A 16,976-nucleotide genomic window follows, 5' to 3' on the forward strand; every position below is an offset into this window, starting at 1 on the left:
TTGGTTTCAAATTGAGGAGCTGGAGAAAACTTTTTCTATGATTTATTAGCAGTCACATCACACATTTCACTACCAATTGTCCTAGCACAAGAAGGCATGTGGCAAAATCTTGAATTTTCATTTTTGATTGTAAATGCACCAGAATTAGTCACTGACCAGTTTTCATAGTAGTTTTTTGTAGTTTCATAGTTTTTTGTAGTCCCTGGTAGGTTAATACATAAAATGTAATAACAAAGTCACAAACTCAAGGTCCATGGGCTATCAAAAGTCAAATAATGACAATAGTGCAATTGTGACGAGGGTGGGCAAAGTTGGGGGGCCCAAAATTCTAATCTTTCATGGGGCCCAAAATTTCTGGCGGCGCCCCTGCCTGTGTAGGTCATGTTATCAGTTAAAAGTGCTAGCCCTCCAGAAAATTCAATATGGCGGCAATTTTTCAAGATGGCCGCCAGACGCGTACCCATTTTGTGGCTTTGTTAAAAAGCCACAGTGCATATTGTCATATGAACCTGAAATTTGGCAATAATGTTCTGTGTAGGTCATGTTTTCAGTTGAAAGTGCTAACAGACCAAAACATTCAATATGGCAGCCATTTTTCAAGATGGCTGCCAGACGCACATCCCCGTTGTGTGGTTGTGCTCATGTGTGCCCCTAAAATGGACTGCTATCGCCGGGATGGCAATGAGCTCTCATTGCTTACAAAATATCCCAAATGGCTTGCGAACCACACAGCCTCTGGCAGTCAAGTGTCCACCCTAGCCTTCCAGAGCCGGCAGGGGTGATTTTGCAGATAGAGGTGGTGCGAAAGGCGGGTATCTGGCGCCTCAAAACCAGTTGCTCTTGGCAGAAGAAACTGAGTAATGGCACTAACTGGAAGGGGATGAGGAGGATGAGTAATGGCACTTACTGGAACAGGACTATGAGGACGCCGAGTAATGGCACATCTTCTGGCAGTTCATAGGGCGTAAGAAGAGAGTGTATGTCGCTCACTACCAGGGCACACTGGTGACAGACACTGCTGTGAAACTGAGCATGGGGTTCAATGTCAGCTAAACATTGAGTTAGTATCCCAAATGCAAGTGCTCGAAGGCTGGAATAGGGTGTACTCCACTGTGCAGTTGTCCTTGTGAGATTTTTAAGCAAGGAACAGTGACTGAACTTTGGGCCTAGCCATGCTGGTGATGGCAAAGTAATCCAAATTCAAATGGTCTACCAAACTTCACTTTGGACAGTGGTACATATCCATTCATAAATCAGAGCTGGCAAACCATTTTTATGGTAGGGAGCATTGTCTACCTAAAACTGTGTAATTGGGTGCTGGGGGAGGGGGGGTAGCAGTTCAGGGATAAAAGATAGATCTCAGCAATGGATATTTTTGTCGATGTCATAGATTTGACCAAGTTATTTTTCACTGTTGAGCATTAGCACTATTTTTGTTCACTTGTTTTTCTCTGAAAGGCCTATGAGCATGCTGGAAAATCATGTGACCAATTCATTTGGGACTATTTGATGGAAGGATCAATCAGCAAGAAACAACTCTTGGAGCTTCGGAAAGATATGGGAATTTTCCCAAAAAAGCATTGGAATGTAAGGGTTTCACAAGATTATCCACTGTGAAAAATAGGCTTTTCATCATGCCAGATTGGCTAATTGTGCAATCATTCTGTTTTTCTGCATGTAATTCAGTATTATAATGGCAATAAATCAAAAATGTTTCATTGAATTCATCTTTTGTACGTTGACACCAGAGCAAGACCACTAACGGGGGATTTTTTGGCGACCATCTTGAAAAAATGGCTGCCATATTGAATTTTTTGGGGGGCTAGCACTTTTAGCTGATAACATGACCTACACAGAACATTATTGCCAAATTTCATGTTCATATCATAATTTGCACTGTGTTTTTTTAGCAAAACCACAAAACAGGGACACATCTGGGGGCGGCACGGTGGTGTAGTGGTTAGCGCTGTTGCCTCACAGCAAGAAGGTCCTGGGTTCGAGCCCCGGGGCCGGCGAGGGCCTTTCTGTGCGGAGTTTGCATGTTCTCCCCGTGTCCGCGTGGGTTTCCTCCGGGTGCTCCGGTTTCCCCCACAGTCCAAAGACATGCAGGTTAGGTTAACTGGTGACTCTAAATTGACCGTGAATGTGAGTGTGAATGGTTGTCTGTGTCTATGTGTCAGCCCTATGATGACCTGGCGACTTGTCCAGGGTGTACCCCGCCTTTCGCCCGTAGTCAGCTGGGATAGGCTCCAGCTTGCCTGCGACCCTGTAGAAGGATAAAGCGGCTAGAGATGATGAGATGAGATGAGATGAGGGACACGTCTGGCGGCCATCTTGAAAAAATGGCCGCCATATTGAATTTTTTTCGTGGCTAGCACTTTTTTCTGAAAAAGTGACCTATCAGCAACAATCGTGCCAAGTTTCATGCTTATATCACAAAGTGCACGATTTGGAGCAAAATCTGCCTTAACCTGCTCCACTACTGCACAAATCATTATCTAATATTCTTTAAAATAAAGCTGACTGAAAATAAATAAATAAATAAATTATATATATATATATATATATATATATATATATATATAAATAAAAATTGCAAACAGAATGAATACTATAGTGTTTGTGGCCAGGCTACAATATGTTAGTAAGGAGGGGGGAAAAAAGTACTACTACTATAAAATACCATTTTAAATCTCTTATGTATATATGATTATTTAGATGAGTATGGTTCCTTATTATTCTGGATTACTTTTATCATATTATTCATATTACAAACAATACTCTTATCTCATCTCATCTCATTATCTGTAGCCGCTTTATCCTTCTACAGGGTCACAGGCGAGCTGGAGCCTATCCCAGCTGACTACGGGCGAAAGGCGGGGTACACCCTGGACAAGTCGCCAGGTCATCACAGGGCTGACGCAGACACAGACAACCATTCACACCTACGGTCAATTTAGAGTCACCAGTTAACCTAACCTGCATGTCTTTGGACTGTGGGGGAAACCGGAGCACCCGGAGGAAACCCACGCGGACACGGGGAGAACATACAAACTCCGCACAGAAAGGCCCTCGCCGGCCACGGGGCTCGAACCCGGACCTTCTTGCTGTGAGGCGACAGCGCTAACCACTACACCACCGTGCCGCCCAATACTCTTACGTATACATAAATTGCTGTAGTAATAATAATAATAAGACTCATAATTTTAAATGTTTATTGTGAACATATAATAAGATAAAAAAAAAAAGGATGCTCAATGTCATAAATCCTAACTCAAATTATGACCTTATCCAGATTTATAATGATGAACTTGTGAACAGAAAGCTCAGTCCAGAGTACCTCTGGCCAAGCTACAATATGAAACATACAGTAGGTTCTGATGCACCATCACCTGGTAAAGATTGAAAATACATGTCGTAAATGATTCACTCATTCTTCTATCTTCAGGGCCCCTGATGGTCAGGGCCATGGGGGATCTGGGGCCTATACATTCAGAGTACAAACTGATTATGGAAATATCTCAGTACTAGATGCTGAACACCATTTTATGCAATTATTTACTCTACCCTAAACCCTATACTATAAGAACACAGTAAGCAACATAATACTGAAACTGGGGGGAAAATACTATGTACAGTGTCTACTAAAATTCAGCAGAATGTAAATAGGTTAAACCATAGTGTATTAAATTAATATTAAATGTAGCTGGTAGCTCTTCATATCTCCTTGCTTTAATCCCATTCTGTCAGATTTTCAAGTTCTTGAAGCCATTCCTTCTCAACCTGAACATAAAGAAGCAAAATATGGATCAGCTGATACCAAACATTTTCAGTGTATAATATAATGCTTATACAATAACAGCATGTTCAGCAAAAAATTAATTAAAACAAACTGCGCACAATCCTTAATCCTAGCTTGCTCTTTACCTCTTGGTTTTTAATTTCAGTCGTGGTTAAGGAGCCGGATGAAGATCCTGCTAATCCCATTTCTTCGTCCAGTCCCTTAGATGATGGTGCACAGAACAGGGATGTTATCTGAGTTGGCAGAATCTCCCACAGACTGCTCGTAGAGGCTTCTGAATCCTCTGGAGTGGTTTCTGGACACTGTCTTTTAGAGATTAATGGAGACTGCTCTTTATCTCTGCGAGGTCTTTTGCCAGGTAATCCTGGAACATGACACGAAAAGTAATAAGCAGTGGCGAATCTGCTAAAGGTTTCACTGGGCCAACACCAAACAGGCACCTCTACTGTACCATTTTGAAGGTTGGATAAAATAAGCGATAAACTAAACTCACTTCATTCTGAACAAAATCTTATTTTTTTTAATATTTGATTATCTTCAGTTTAAATGATTTTGTGTGTAGGATGGTCAAAGTGTGAAAACACTTTGTGCAGTTTTGCCACATTTTAAAACAGGGCCACATGAAAATCTGACACGAAAGCATTATTTGTTCATAAAATATACATACATGTCAATCCCTTTGGGCATCCACCTGTAGTATCAGAGGAAGAAACCCATAAAATCAACATAAAATCCTTATAGCCTTCGAATCGCACCAAACTTCTCATCTCTCATCTCATTATCTCTAGCCGCTTTATCCTTCTACAGGGTCGCAGGCAAGCTGGAGCCTATCCCAGCTGACTATGGGCGAAAGGCGGGGTACACCCTGGACAAGTCGCCAGGTCATCACAGGGCTGACACATAGACAACCATTCACACCTACGGTCAATTTAGAGTCACCAGTTAACCTAACCTGCATGTCTTTGGACCGTGGGGGAAACCGGAGCAAACCCACGCGGACACGGGGAGAACATGCAAACTCCGCACAGAAAGGCCCTCGCCGGCCCCGGGGCTCGAACCCAGGACCTTCTTGCTGTGAGGCGACAGCGCTAACCACTACACCACCGTGCCGCCTCGCACCAAACTTAATAAATAAATAAATAAATAAATAAGTAAATATAACTTGCCTGAGAACTTCGTCCAGCATGTCGAAAATCGCCTCGCCCGGGCTGATATTGCACACAGGCATGTCTATGATTATTGACTTTGCCCCTCTGTTTATGTCGAAGATCCGCACCAAAACGGCCAGTCGCTTGTCCATCTTTTTGTCATTGGATTCGTCGATCATCAAGGAAAATGGCGACGTCCGGCAGTGCTGGATGATCGGTAGTGTAGCTTCGGGGGCCAAGCTCTTTCTGATTATTTGCGTTGTTTTGGTGCGCCTACAGCCGATAGATTTCGCAATCGTACTGTCCGTGAAAATTCGCAGCAACAGTTCTGTCAGGTGGTCCGCAACGGCTAGCGGCAAATTGTGCTGAGCAATAAAATTACAGATCGCAACTTCTGCTCTTATTACACTTGTTGGTTGATCATCGGTCTTAGGCTTTGCAAACATCGTCATTTGCGGTTGATTCTGTTTCTGGTGCAAATTTCGCTGATGTAGTTTGGACCTCATGTGTTCCCTCACGTCGTAAACTCCAGACGCCGCAACTTTTATATCTCGCACACGAACTGTGCAGTGCGCATACTCCTCATTTTTCGCCTGAACAATGACACCATTAAATGTCTCCTTCCATTCAGGAAGATACCGCCCGCTGTATCTCATTTTCTTTCTCGGTGTTCCCATTCTTTCACTCAGCAGACACTATTCAAAATCTCTCAGGTGTAAACAATGAGAAAATCGTTCAAACAATGACCGTTTAGTGCGTTTAAATGCAGATCGTGCACATGACCGGAACGAGCAAAGTCTCGCAGTCGTGATACTGCACGAGGCTTGAGGAATAAACATCCGGTTTCACATAGTCTGGGTTATCTGCCCCTGCACACACGCTGTTCTTTGCCTATAAATCGAGCTTTTGTATGTTTTTGCAATGATCAGCTGACGATGTTCAAGTAAGATACACAAAATAAATTTAGGTCAGAAAATACTGAAAATCCGTAAGACTTTGTTTATACGCCCGTACGCCCTTGAAATGAGCTAAAATCCGTATAATTTCCGGACAATCCGTATAGGTTGACATGTATGAATATACATATACATTTCCATTCCAGTGTTTCTCACACATACACTGTACTCTATAATTATCTATGCCCTTCATAAAAATGAGCAGAAATGAATGAATGAATGATTTTATTCATTCATCTTCAGTAACCGCTTTATTCCACTCAGGGTCGTGGTAGATCTTGGATACAGGTGGACGTGGAATACACCCTGGATTGGATGCCAATCCATCATTTAGCACCACGAACACACACACATACACACCTGGGACAATTTAGAGTAGCCAATTTAAACAAAACGTAAAACATGTTTTTGGGAGGAAACCAGAGAACCCAGAGGAAACACACAATAACTCAAAATTTCCACTCAAACAACAGGAGAATCTTTGTTTTAACAAAAAAATGCATATTTCTTATTAGAACTGAATGCTATTAGAACTAGTCTACTACAGTATTATCTCTCAAATCATTTAGGTGCCAAAATATTTTAAAGAAACACAAAGAAATTGTCATTCTTGGGAAAAAAAAAAGTCTTATTATTTTCATCTGCTCTTAATTCTAGTTTGCCATGTTAACCATGTCCTCATTTAGCATTCATTACTATGAGAATAAACAAACTTTCAGCATAAATGAGACAGATGGTTACTGAACTACACAAATCAGGTAATGGATATAAAATGCATATGCAGTTAAAATACCCACAAATAGGGTCATAAAAAAAAGATTCATGCATTTTATTATTACTACCTCGCCCGCTACGGAGTAAGCGGGGTGAGGTATTGTTTTTAGTCATGTTTCTTTGTACAACGATATTGCAGGAAAACGGCTGGATCAATATTCATGAAACTTTCAGGATAGATGGGCACTGGTCTCAAATAGAACCTCCAACATTTTGGGGGTCATCCGGTCAAGGTCTTTGTGGCTACTGCTTCATACACTCATATGTAAGAGTGTAACACTCATGACCTGCTGGTAATGCGAGATGATGCGCACTGCGCATGCGCATACACGTGTTCCGATTAAAATGGCCAGTGAGTGTATACAATTCGGTTCACCATTTGAAATAAATGGACTAGACTAAAGAAATCGCTTTCAGACATGTTTATGCTTATTCCAGAGGGAAAGTGCGTTCCACTGAGCTCTAGCGCCGGGCCATTTCCGGGAAATAAGAGTTTCGGTTACGGCGACAGTCTGTGTGTGTCAGCTTCGGTTCGGAGGTTTCAGTTTCGAAAACTGTAAGAGGTAAGAGTAGAATAATATAAAGTACAGACACTTGGTATATTTTACTTCTGTGGTTTTTAAATTGTTCATTTTTGGATTACACTTCATTTTTGTGGCTACTGCCTCATAGAGTAAATATATACGCTATATTTACTGTATGGACATGGGATCAGAAGACAATTTTATTTATAAGCAGCAGCCACATGGACCCATAGGGTACCTATTTTTTTCATGATATCTTCCTTCATATTCATCATAAGTGCTACCAGGCGAGATTTGTTTTGAAACACTTGTCAGTAGTTGTTAGCCTGGGCCCGCCCATCCTAAGCGTGACGCAACATGAGGGCCTGTTGCGAGCTTAGTCTGGCCAGGCAAGCTATCTACAGCTCTTCCAAGCTCCCAAAAAATCGGGAACCAATCAACTTTGAGCATCTCCAACGGCCCTGGGTAGAGGCGTGTTCAAGGCAGTGACGTAGTAGAACTGCGACCGGAAGCCATAGATTGTTTACAGAATCTATGCCGGAAGCGCTTCATTCACTAGAAACATTACGAACATGGAGCAAGTTCTCATTGAAAACGGAGCAAAGAGCAGCCCTGGAGGTATTTATTGAAAGGAAGGACGTTTTCGCCTTGCTCCCGACCGGCTTCGGTAAGAGTTTAATCTACCAGTTAGCCCCGTCGCGTCGCATACGTCAGAGGAAAGAGTGATGTGATTGGTTTAAGCTTCGTCACAGCCTTTTCTGGCTTTGACCAGTAGCAAACTGAGGCATTTCAGGGAGGCGGGTCAACCACGGGCTCTGGGAAACGGTTGGGCTGAATATCTTGGCCAGACCAATAGCTCGTAGAGCTTTGAAGTCGCGTTAGCCAGACTAATGGCCCTTTTCCACTACCCTTTTTCAGCTCACTTCAGCTCGCTTCAGCTCACTTCAGCCAGACACGGCTCGCGTTTCGACTACCAAAAACCAGCACGACTCAGCTCGTTTCAGCCCTGCTTAGCCCCTAAAACTCGCACCGTTTTGGAGTAGGGCTGAAGCGAGCCAAACCGTGCCGAGTGAGGCTGGGGGCGTGAGCAGACACTCCCCTGTGCACTGATTGGTGAGGAGGAGTGTCCTCACATGCCCACACACGCCCCGCGAGCACGCTGGGATCTGTAAACACCGCAAACCCGGAAGGAGAAGAATTACGAGAATTTCTGAAGCCTTATGCGCCTCGCCTCATCTATACGCTCTTGCCAGTATCTGTCAGCGTTGTCGGTGACAACAAGCCACAGCACCAAGACCAGCAACACTAACGACTCCATGTCCTCCATGTTTATTGTTTACTCTCCGGGTCGTGAGACTACCGCTTAAAAGATCACTGATGTCACTGTTTGTGCTGCTTAACGACATCACCTGACGTCCACCCACTTTCGCTAACTCCACCCAATGTGTCCACCCACTTCCAGCCAGCACGGTTCAGCGCGGTTGTAGTCGAAATGCAACTCCAACAGCCCCAGTCAGCCCGACTCAGCACGGCACGGCTCAGCCCGACTCAGCCGCGTTTGTAGTGGAAAAGCGGCATAAGTAGTTGTAGTCATCACTGCCAAACCTGATCTGGCTTGAGGCAAACCGTTTTTGGTTGACTTGGCCAGCAGTAGGGTGGCCAGTTCCTTTCACACACATTCACACCTACGGTGTGATTTAGAGCAGCCAGTTAACTGCGTGGCTCTGGACAAAACCCGCACAGACACGGGGAGAACATGCAAACTCCACACAGAAAGGCCCCCATTGGCCACTAGGTTTGAACCCAGAACCTTCTTGCTGTGAGGCAACAGTGCTAACCACTGCACCACTGTGCCACCAGTAGTAGTAGTAGTAGTAATAGTAGTAGTGATTGGTTTTGGACATCACATGCTCTTTACAAGCAAGGAGCAGTGCAGCTCACCCTCTTCACAGGTCTCAGCGCTATTCTGTTCAAAAACAGCTTCATCTTCAGCCTGGAAAAACAAATTACAATATTCAGTCTCTGCATGCAGCTTACTACCTAGTAAAATCAAACTCCTGGGTTTTCCTAATACAATAATAGCCATTCATAACAAGTCATCTAATATAAAGGTTTCACAGTAAATGACAAAACCTTTTCAACTGTGCACCCGCGACAGGAAGTAAAACGGCCATGTATGACTCTCTGAAGAGTTTGATGCATAGATATAGACATATCATGGGTGTTCTGGGCCTTAAACACAAATATACATACATGATTTAGTAACCATTTTAGGATTATGGCACATTGAGAACAGTAAACTAAAATACAGAAGACAAGAGTGGTCTGAGAGCACAATATCCCCCGCTGGCAACTAGGCCATAACTCTGGTAAAATATGACTGAATTGAACGAAATTGCAATATGTGTATTACCGAAATATAACACAGAATCTTGTCAAGTTTCCTGAAATTCCTCATTGACACGACATAATCCCCCTTCGGGCCTTTCGGCCAGCGGGGGATAATAAAAACTGTGAGGGAAGTTGATTTCAGAAAGCAAGCACACCTTGATGGAATTGCCAAAGTGCAAGTTTGTTAATAATCAAGGGCATAACTGGTAAAATTTTCCCAAATTGAACTAAATTTCAATATGCATATAACTGCCATATTCAGCGGGGAAAATAAGTATTGAACACGTCAACATTTTTCTCAGTAAATATATTTCTCATGGGGCTACTGACATGAAATTTTCACAGTTTCAAAGAAACTGTCAGATGCGCGAGAGAGGCAGATGTAAATGCACAAGTGTTTATTATAAATACATAAAGTGCAGGAAACACACACAACAACAAACAGTCCAAATCGGCAGGCAAGGTCATAAACGTGAAAACAGGCAAAGGGTCAATCGAGGCGCAAACAGGATATTGGAGGCAAAACGAGAACTAGAATCGGGAACAAGAGTCGAGGAACCAGGAAGATCACAAAAACGGGCAGCAAGGCTCGGTAATGCACACTGAACGCGGCGTAATACTTCGCAAAGTCTTAACGTCAGTGCAGTCCTTAAAGTGCATATCACGGGTAAATTCAGGTGCAAGATCAATGTAATTCTCCTATTTTATATTAAACTTTGGTCAAATATCTGTCACATTTTGCATTTTGTGCAATTTTTTTTACCTTGCGCAATACCAGAAAAAATTCAGTTGAAATCAAGCCATCTGAGGCGAATTGGTCCGCCTCTGAAAAAACTTGGCATTTGGATTTCCCAGGAAACATTGATTTTTGTGATGTCACGTGCAGAACGCCTCCCTCTGAATCCTACGTCAGCGCTGGTTTGTTTATGAGAAAACGAACTGGTGGTTTTCTGCAAATTTCTTCAACGTTATCATGTAATTATTAAAATTAATAATTATTAATTATTAAGATGTATCATAGGAGGGTGTAGCAACATTACATTCTTCATCCAAAGGTGAAGTAAGATTGCGCTCAGGTGACAATTCCATATTTCAATGCAAAATCGCTAGCTGCTAAACTTGGTCTACACAGGCTGTGCACTGAAACCGTGCAAAGCTCGCGCAGCCTGCTGGCGCTTCTGCAGGTGACGTCACGAATCTGGCTCCAGACTCCCTTGGGATTTTTCCAGACGCGTTTTGTTATTTTATTAGGATGCAGTGCTGCAGCACAGCAACCTATGGGCGCCCCTAAAAAAACCCCATTCATTTCTATGGAATTAATTGAAAAAAAAGCACTTTTTCAAACATCCGCTGCTCTGGCATGCTTTCACCTAGAGACGTGATTCAAACTCTAAAACGTAGGAAAACTTCTCCTCTGTGGATCTGGCATTCAACTTTTCTGCTAGGTTCTACACTTTCGGATCAGTCCCGGCTCAAACGCCATGTGGGTTCCGGGAGAAAATCCGGCTTTTGAATGGGTGTCTATTGCGTTACACACCAGTGAAGCTCGTTTACTTAGAGTGTAGAGAGCTTGAAAAAATAGCTCAAACTTTCTCGCTTAAACTGTGGTTTCAGCCACAAATTTCACTCTACAGACATAAATTTCTCAAAAGTAGTAGTAAAACTTGTCCTGATTCACACGTGTCTACCTAAATGATAGGATTTACAGTTTTTGAATGAGAAGCCTCAAACTGAGGAGAGTGCAGCCGAGAGGCCTCATTGACACCCATTATAAACGTGACAGAAAAGTCACTCATTTTTAACTCGCTCTAGTGTCCTCATTTTTAACACTACAGACAAAAAATTACATCAGTTTATTCAGGAGACCCTTCTAGCGTTCACTGTGAAAGAATTTTGTGAATAGCTGCTTTCGTTGTCGAGTTATTTGTCATTGTTCGAGGCCTGCTCATGAGCAAAAAACAGCAGACACCTGACAAAATCTTGTGTGTGTGTCTTAACGCTCCTGCTCAGGCCCGTGGCCATGCCGACTGGGGCCAGTGAGGGAGCAGAGAGAGGGGGGGCTGCTGTCTCAAGCACACACACAAATCATGGCATTGTAGCTTCATAGCAGGTCACACATTCACGGCCAGCAAACATGCGTGACCAAATTGCTTCGCGCACTGCATCCTCTCACAATTTCCCCCGGGGAATTGTCCGGTCTAGTTTTTTTCTGCTGTAGACAGATGGCCTTGTGCAAAATTACCCTTCTGGATGAGTGTGTAAAGGGACATACTTTCATATAAAAAAAAATGAATTTGGTCCAGGATATGCACTTTAAATAGCCCAACACTCAGTTCACTAATAGAGAACAGGTGCGCCTTGTTCACGGCGTACATACTGGAACTCGTTTGGCGAGCGTGCAGCCCAAGGCGCGCCTTCAGGGACTGACAGAAATCAAAACATATATGTCCATAAATTAAGTGTAATAAAGTGGAATGACACAGGGAATAAGTATTGAACACGCTTACTGAAATTTATTTAATACTTAGTAGAAAAGCTTTTGTTGGTAATAACGCCTCCTGTATGGAGAAACTAGTCGCATGCATTGCTCAGGTGTGATTTTGGCCCATTCTTCCACACAAACTGTCTTCAAATCTTGAAGGTTCCGGAGGCCTCTTCTATGAACTCTGATCTTCAGTTCTTTCCATAGATTTTCAACTGGATTCAAGTCGGGTGATTGACTGGGCCGTTCTAGCAGCTTTATTTTCTTTCTCTGAAACCAATTGAGTTTCCTTGGCTGTGTGTTTGGGATCATTGTCTTGCTGAAATGTCCGCCCTCGTTTCATCTTCAGCATCCTGGTAGATGGCAGCAGAGTCTTATCAAGAATGTCTCAGTACATTTCTCCATTCATCCTTCCTTCAATTATATAAAGTTTGCCAGTACCATATGCTGAAAAACAGCCCCAACACCATGATGTTCCCACCTCCAAACTTCACTGTTGGTATGGTGTTTTTGGGGTGATGTGCAGTGCCATTTCTCCTCCAAACATGGTGTGTGCTAGGACATCCAAAGAGTTCAATTTTGGTCTCATCTGACCAGACTATATTCTCCTAGTATTTCATAGGCTTGTCCAAATGTTGTGCAGTAAACTTTAAACGAGCTTCAGCATGCTTTTTCTTCCGCAATGGAGTCTTGCGTGGTGAGCGTGCATAGAGGCCATGGCGGTTGAGTGCATTACTTATTGTGTTCTTTGAAACAACTGTACCTGCTACACTGTAAAAAATGTCCATAGAATTAACAGTGAATTTATGTAAAATCATGACATAAAAAACCTGTAAATACAAAAACAATGAAGCAGTGTGTAATTTACATCAATATACTGTAAAACTCCTAACCAAATACCACTGTTAATTTAACAGTAAGAATATGTTGAATTGATCATATTTTTTTGTAGAATTTACAAATTGTTGTAGTTTAAACACAGACAAACTGTAATGCTAAAACAGAATGTGATAGTTAAAATTACATCATTGCCCTGTTAAAAAAATTAAAAAATGGCTACCGTCGTGGCTCAGGCCAAGTTTACATTAGACCGTATCTGTCTCGTTTTCTTCGTGGATGCACTGTCCATTTACATTAAACCGCCTGGAAACGCCGGGAAACGGGAATCCGCCAGGGTCCACGTATTCAATCCAGATCGTGTCTGGTCCGGTGCTGTGTAAACATTGAGAATACGCGGATACGCTGTGCTGAGCTCTAGCTGGCGTCGTCATTGGACAACGTCACTGTGACATCCACCTTCCTGATTCGCTGGCGTTGGTCATGTGACGCGACTGCTGAAAAACGGCGCGGACTTCCGCCTTGTATCACCTTTCATTAAAGAGTATAAAAGTATGAAAATACTGCAAATACTGATGCAAATACTGCCCATTGTGTAGTTATGATTGTCTTTAGGCTTGCCATCCTTCCACTTGCAAGTGGTAAGTGATATGCGCTGGGATCACACACACAGCGGCTCAGTCCCGAATCACTGCTTGTGCACTTCACTTGCGTGCTCTGTGAGCTGCGCAAGGCCGGAGTGTGCACCCTCCAGAGGGCACTCGCTGTTCAGGGCGGAGTGATTTGGAGCGCAGGATGCCTGCGGAGCCGAGCGTATCCGTGTATTGGTGTTGCTGTGTGCACGCAAATCGTGTATTGGTGTTGCTGCGTGCACACTAATCGTTTTAAAAACGTTAATCTGATGATCCACTGATACGGTCTAATGTAAACATGGGCTCAGTCGACTAAGGCACCATACTGGGAATCCGGGGACCTGGGTTCGATTCTGACCCAAGGTCATTTCCCGATCCCTCCCCGTCTCTCTCTCTCCAGCTCATTTCCTGTCTCTACACTGTCCTATCCAATAAAGGTGAAAAAAGCCCCCCCAAAAAAAAAAAAATCTGTCTAGTAGATCATTGCTTGAAACCATTTTGAATCATTGTTTATTGTACAATGAATATCCGTAAAATTAACAGTTATGTATTGATTATTGTACATTGAATACCTGTAAAATTTACATTTAGTTATCATTAATTGTACATGGAATCCCAGTAAAATGTACAAGTTATTCTGTAATGTTGTTTACATTTCACTGTATTTTTAACAGGATTATTCTGGCAACCACAGCTGCCAGTGTTTTTCCATAAAAACAACAGAATTTTTTTTACAGTGTAATTCCAGGTCTTTCTGAAGCTCTCTGCGAGTGGTCCTTGGCTCTTGGACAACTCTTCTGATTATTCTTTTGACTCCTCTGTCAGAAATTTTGCAAGGAGCACCTGGTCGTGGCTGGTTTATGGTGAAATTATGTTCTTTCCACTTCCGGATAATGGCCCCAACGGTGCTCACTGGAACGTTCAGAAGTTTAGAAATACGTCTGTAACCAGTGCCATCAGTATGTTGTGCAACAATAAGGTTGCGAAGGTCTTAAGAGAGCTCTTTGCTCTTACCCATCATGAGATGATTCTTGTGTGACACCTTGGTAATGAGAAACCTTTTTATAGGCCATTAGGACTAAACCTAACTGGGGACAGGACTGATTTCCAAATACTGACAGATTTCAGCTGGTTTCTTGGCTTTCTATGCCTTTTTGCACCTCCTTTTCTTCATGTGTTCAATACTTATTCCCTGTGTCATTCCACTTTATTACACTTAATTTATGGACATATATGTTTGATTTCTTTGTATGTGTGAATTACGTACTTGGGTTGTTACCGGACATCTGGTGAAAATTTCATGTCAATAGCCCCATCAGAAATATATTTACTGAGAAAAATGTTGACGCGTTCAATACTTATTTTCCCTGCTGTAACAAAGCATTTTGCCAAGTTTGGTGAAATTCCTCCACAAATTGTGAGAAGAGTTGATTTCAGAAGAATGTACACCCTCATGAAATTGTCAGAGTACAAGTTATTTAATCAAGGGTCAAAACTGGTAAAACTTTCACAAACGAAATTAAATCACAATATGCCTATTACTGTCATATAACAAGGCCTTTTGCCAAGCTTTGAAAAAATTTGTCCAAAAATTGTGAGAGGAGTTGATGTCAGAAGGCGAGCACACCTTCATAAAATTGTGAAAGTACAAGGTTGTTAATCAAGGGCCACAACTCTGGTAAAATGTGACCGAATTGAACAAAATTACAACATGCGTAGTACCGACATATAACAAAGAATCCTGCCAAGTTTTGTGAAATTCCTCTAAAAATTGTTAGAGGAGTTGATTTCAGAAGGTGAGCACCCTTCCCAGGACGGACGGACGGATATCGCCATGACATAATCCCTGTTCGGGCCTTTCGGCCAGCGGGGGATAAAAACTGCCCAAAAGAGCACAGCCTAATGGGTTTCATTGAGATGGTCATGTGAAATACCTTCATGCTATTTAGACAGGCAGAGCGAAACTCTACACTGCTACTGCTGCTCACAATACTGTTCACAGAGCTCAGGATCACCGACATGGCCGACTGAAATGTCTCACTGGACTACACCACCACAAACAAACCAATAACAACAACCAAAATACGTACACACAAATACAAACGAGAGTCACAAAACAGCTGACGATTTGAATTGAGTGCAATTAAAGATACATAAATTCTAGGCTTGGGCATGTTTCTAATTTGCATATTCAAGTTATTAAGCTTTCCAAATAAAGATGGCAGTTTAGCATCTTGCCTTTTTCCTTTTAAGGAATTCCCTGAGGGAGTTTTCCAGTAGAGACTGCAGTGCTGATCTCACTTTCTCTCCATTGTACTGGAACACCTTGTCCAAGTATGTCTCTAAAGTCTCTTCATTTGCTTAATACATTTTAAAAGGCAAATCAGATAAACAACTCTAACTACTGAAGTGAAATATTCACAACGGCCTGTTTTTTTAAAATCATATATGAACGTGTGAACACATTTTAAAGAACACACACATAATAAAGATGTTCTTTAATATTAACACCAAAAAAACTTTCGGAAATTGCCACGTGAGGTGCTTATATCTTCCTAGTTTCTTCCATTCAGGCATTTGTCTACGTTTTAGTATTTTACTTTCAGCCTAGAAATGATCTCTGCTCACAGTTGAACTGGAACTGCTCAACTCTACCCATATAGAAAAAAGTATGCAAATGTTCACTGCGAATGCAAATTTGCCTTGCAGGCGGCTGAGAGAGCTTGAAAAATTATAAACTACACCTTTACCGTTTAGCTGTGCAATACATTAACCGATAATTTGAATTACTATAATCTACCAGAAATCATTTAGTCCAGCTTAAAGTATTATCTCTTTGCAAATTCTTCCTAACTGTCTTGTCCACATTATTTTCTTCCTCAAGGTCAGTGGTTCTTGAATTGTAAATTTTTTAGTTTAGTTACAGTGATGGAAGCCATTATGGAAGGTATATTTATTACTGAGTTCTTATAGTTCTTAGTGTGACAATCGATTTGGTTTGTCACTTGAACTGAATTAATTTAATCCAGACATCAATAGATTTATCGCAGCCCGAATGGGTTGTGCTGGTCAGAAATACAAAACTGTGTTGCTCTAATAAATACATGTTGAACATACAGAAACATTAAAATAAATCTACGCGAACGAGTCTTTGAAATTTATTTTACAAGTAAGCGAGTTTGAGTTTAACAAACTAAAGCAGGTAACGCATGTAGGTTAAGAAATAATGATTTACTTCAAATTTCACAATTTATTACAACTTCAATTCCAAAACAGTTGGGACGCTGTGTGAACTGTAAATAAAAACAGAATGCCATAATTTGCAAATCATGGAAACCCTATATTTCATTGAAAACAGCACAAAGGCAACATATCAAATGTTGAAACTGAGAAATTGTATTGTTTTTTGAAAAATATATGCTCAATTTGA

General features: G+C 41.9%; 1 protein-coding gene across 1 annotated transcript in view; it reads right to left on the reverse strand.

Annotated features, from left to right (window-relative positions):
• Nucleotides 1–16,976, reverse strand: part of slc30a9 (solute carrier family 30 member 9) — an 84,184-nt gene that overhangs the window by 46,331 nt on the left and 20,877 nt on the right. Inside the window, exons 11-16 of the mRNA XM_060926736.1 lie at nt 15,785–15,906; nt 15,481–15,591; nt 9,338–9,436; nt 9,146–9,197; nt 3,928–4,166; nt 3,739–3,783 (exon numbers count right to left, since the gene is read on the reverse strand). Coding sequence (XP_060782719.1) covers nt 3,739–3,783; nt 3,928–4,166; nt 9,146–9,197; nt 9,338–9,436; nt 15,481–15,591; nt 15,785–15,906 — 668 coding nt within the window. The remainder of the gene's footprint in view (nt 1–3,738; nt 3,784–3,927; nt 4,167–9,145; nt 9,198–9,337; nt 9,437–15,480; nt 15,592–15,784; nt 15,907–16,976) is intronic.

The sequence above is a fragment of the Neoarius graeffei genome, chromosome 8 (genome assembly GCF_027579695.1).
Source record: "Neoarius graeffei isolate fNeoGra1 chromosome 8, fNeoGra1.pri, whole genome shotgun sequence".
Taxonomy (NCBI): Eukaryota; Metazoa; Chordata; class Actinopteri; order Siluriformes; family Ariidae; genus Neoarius; species Neoarius graeffei.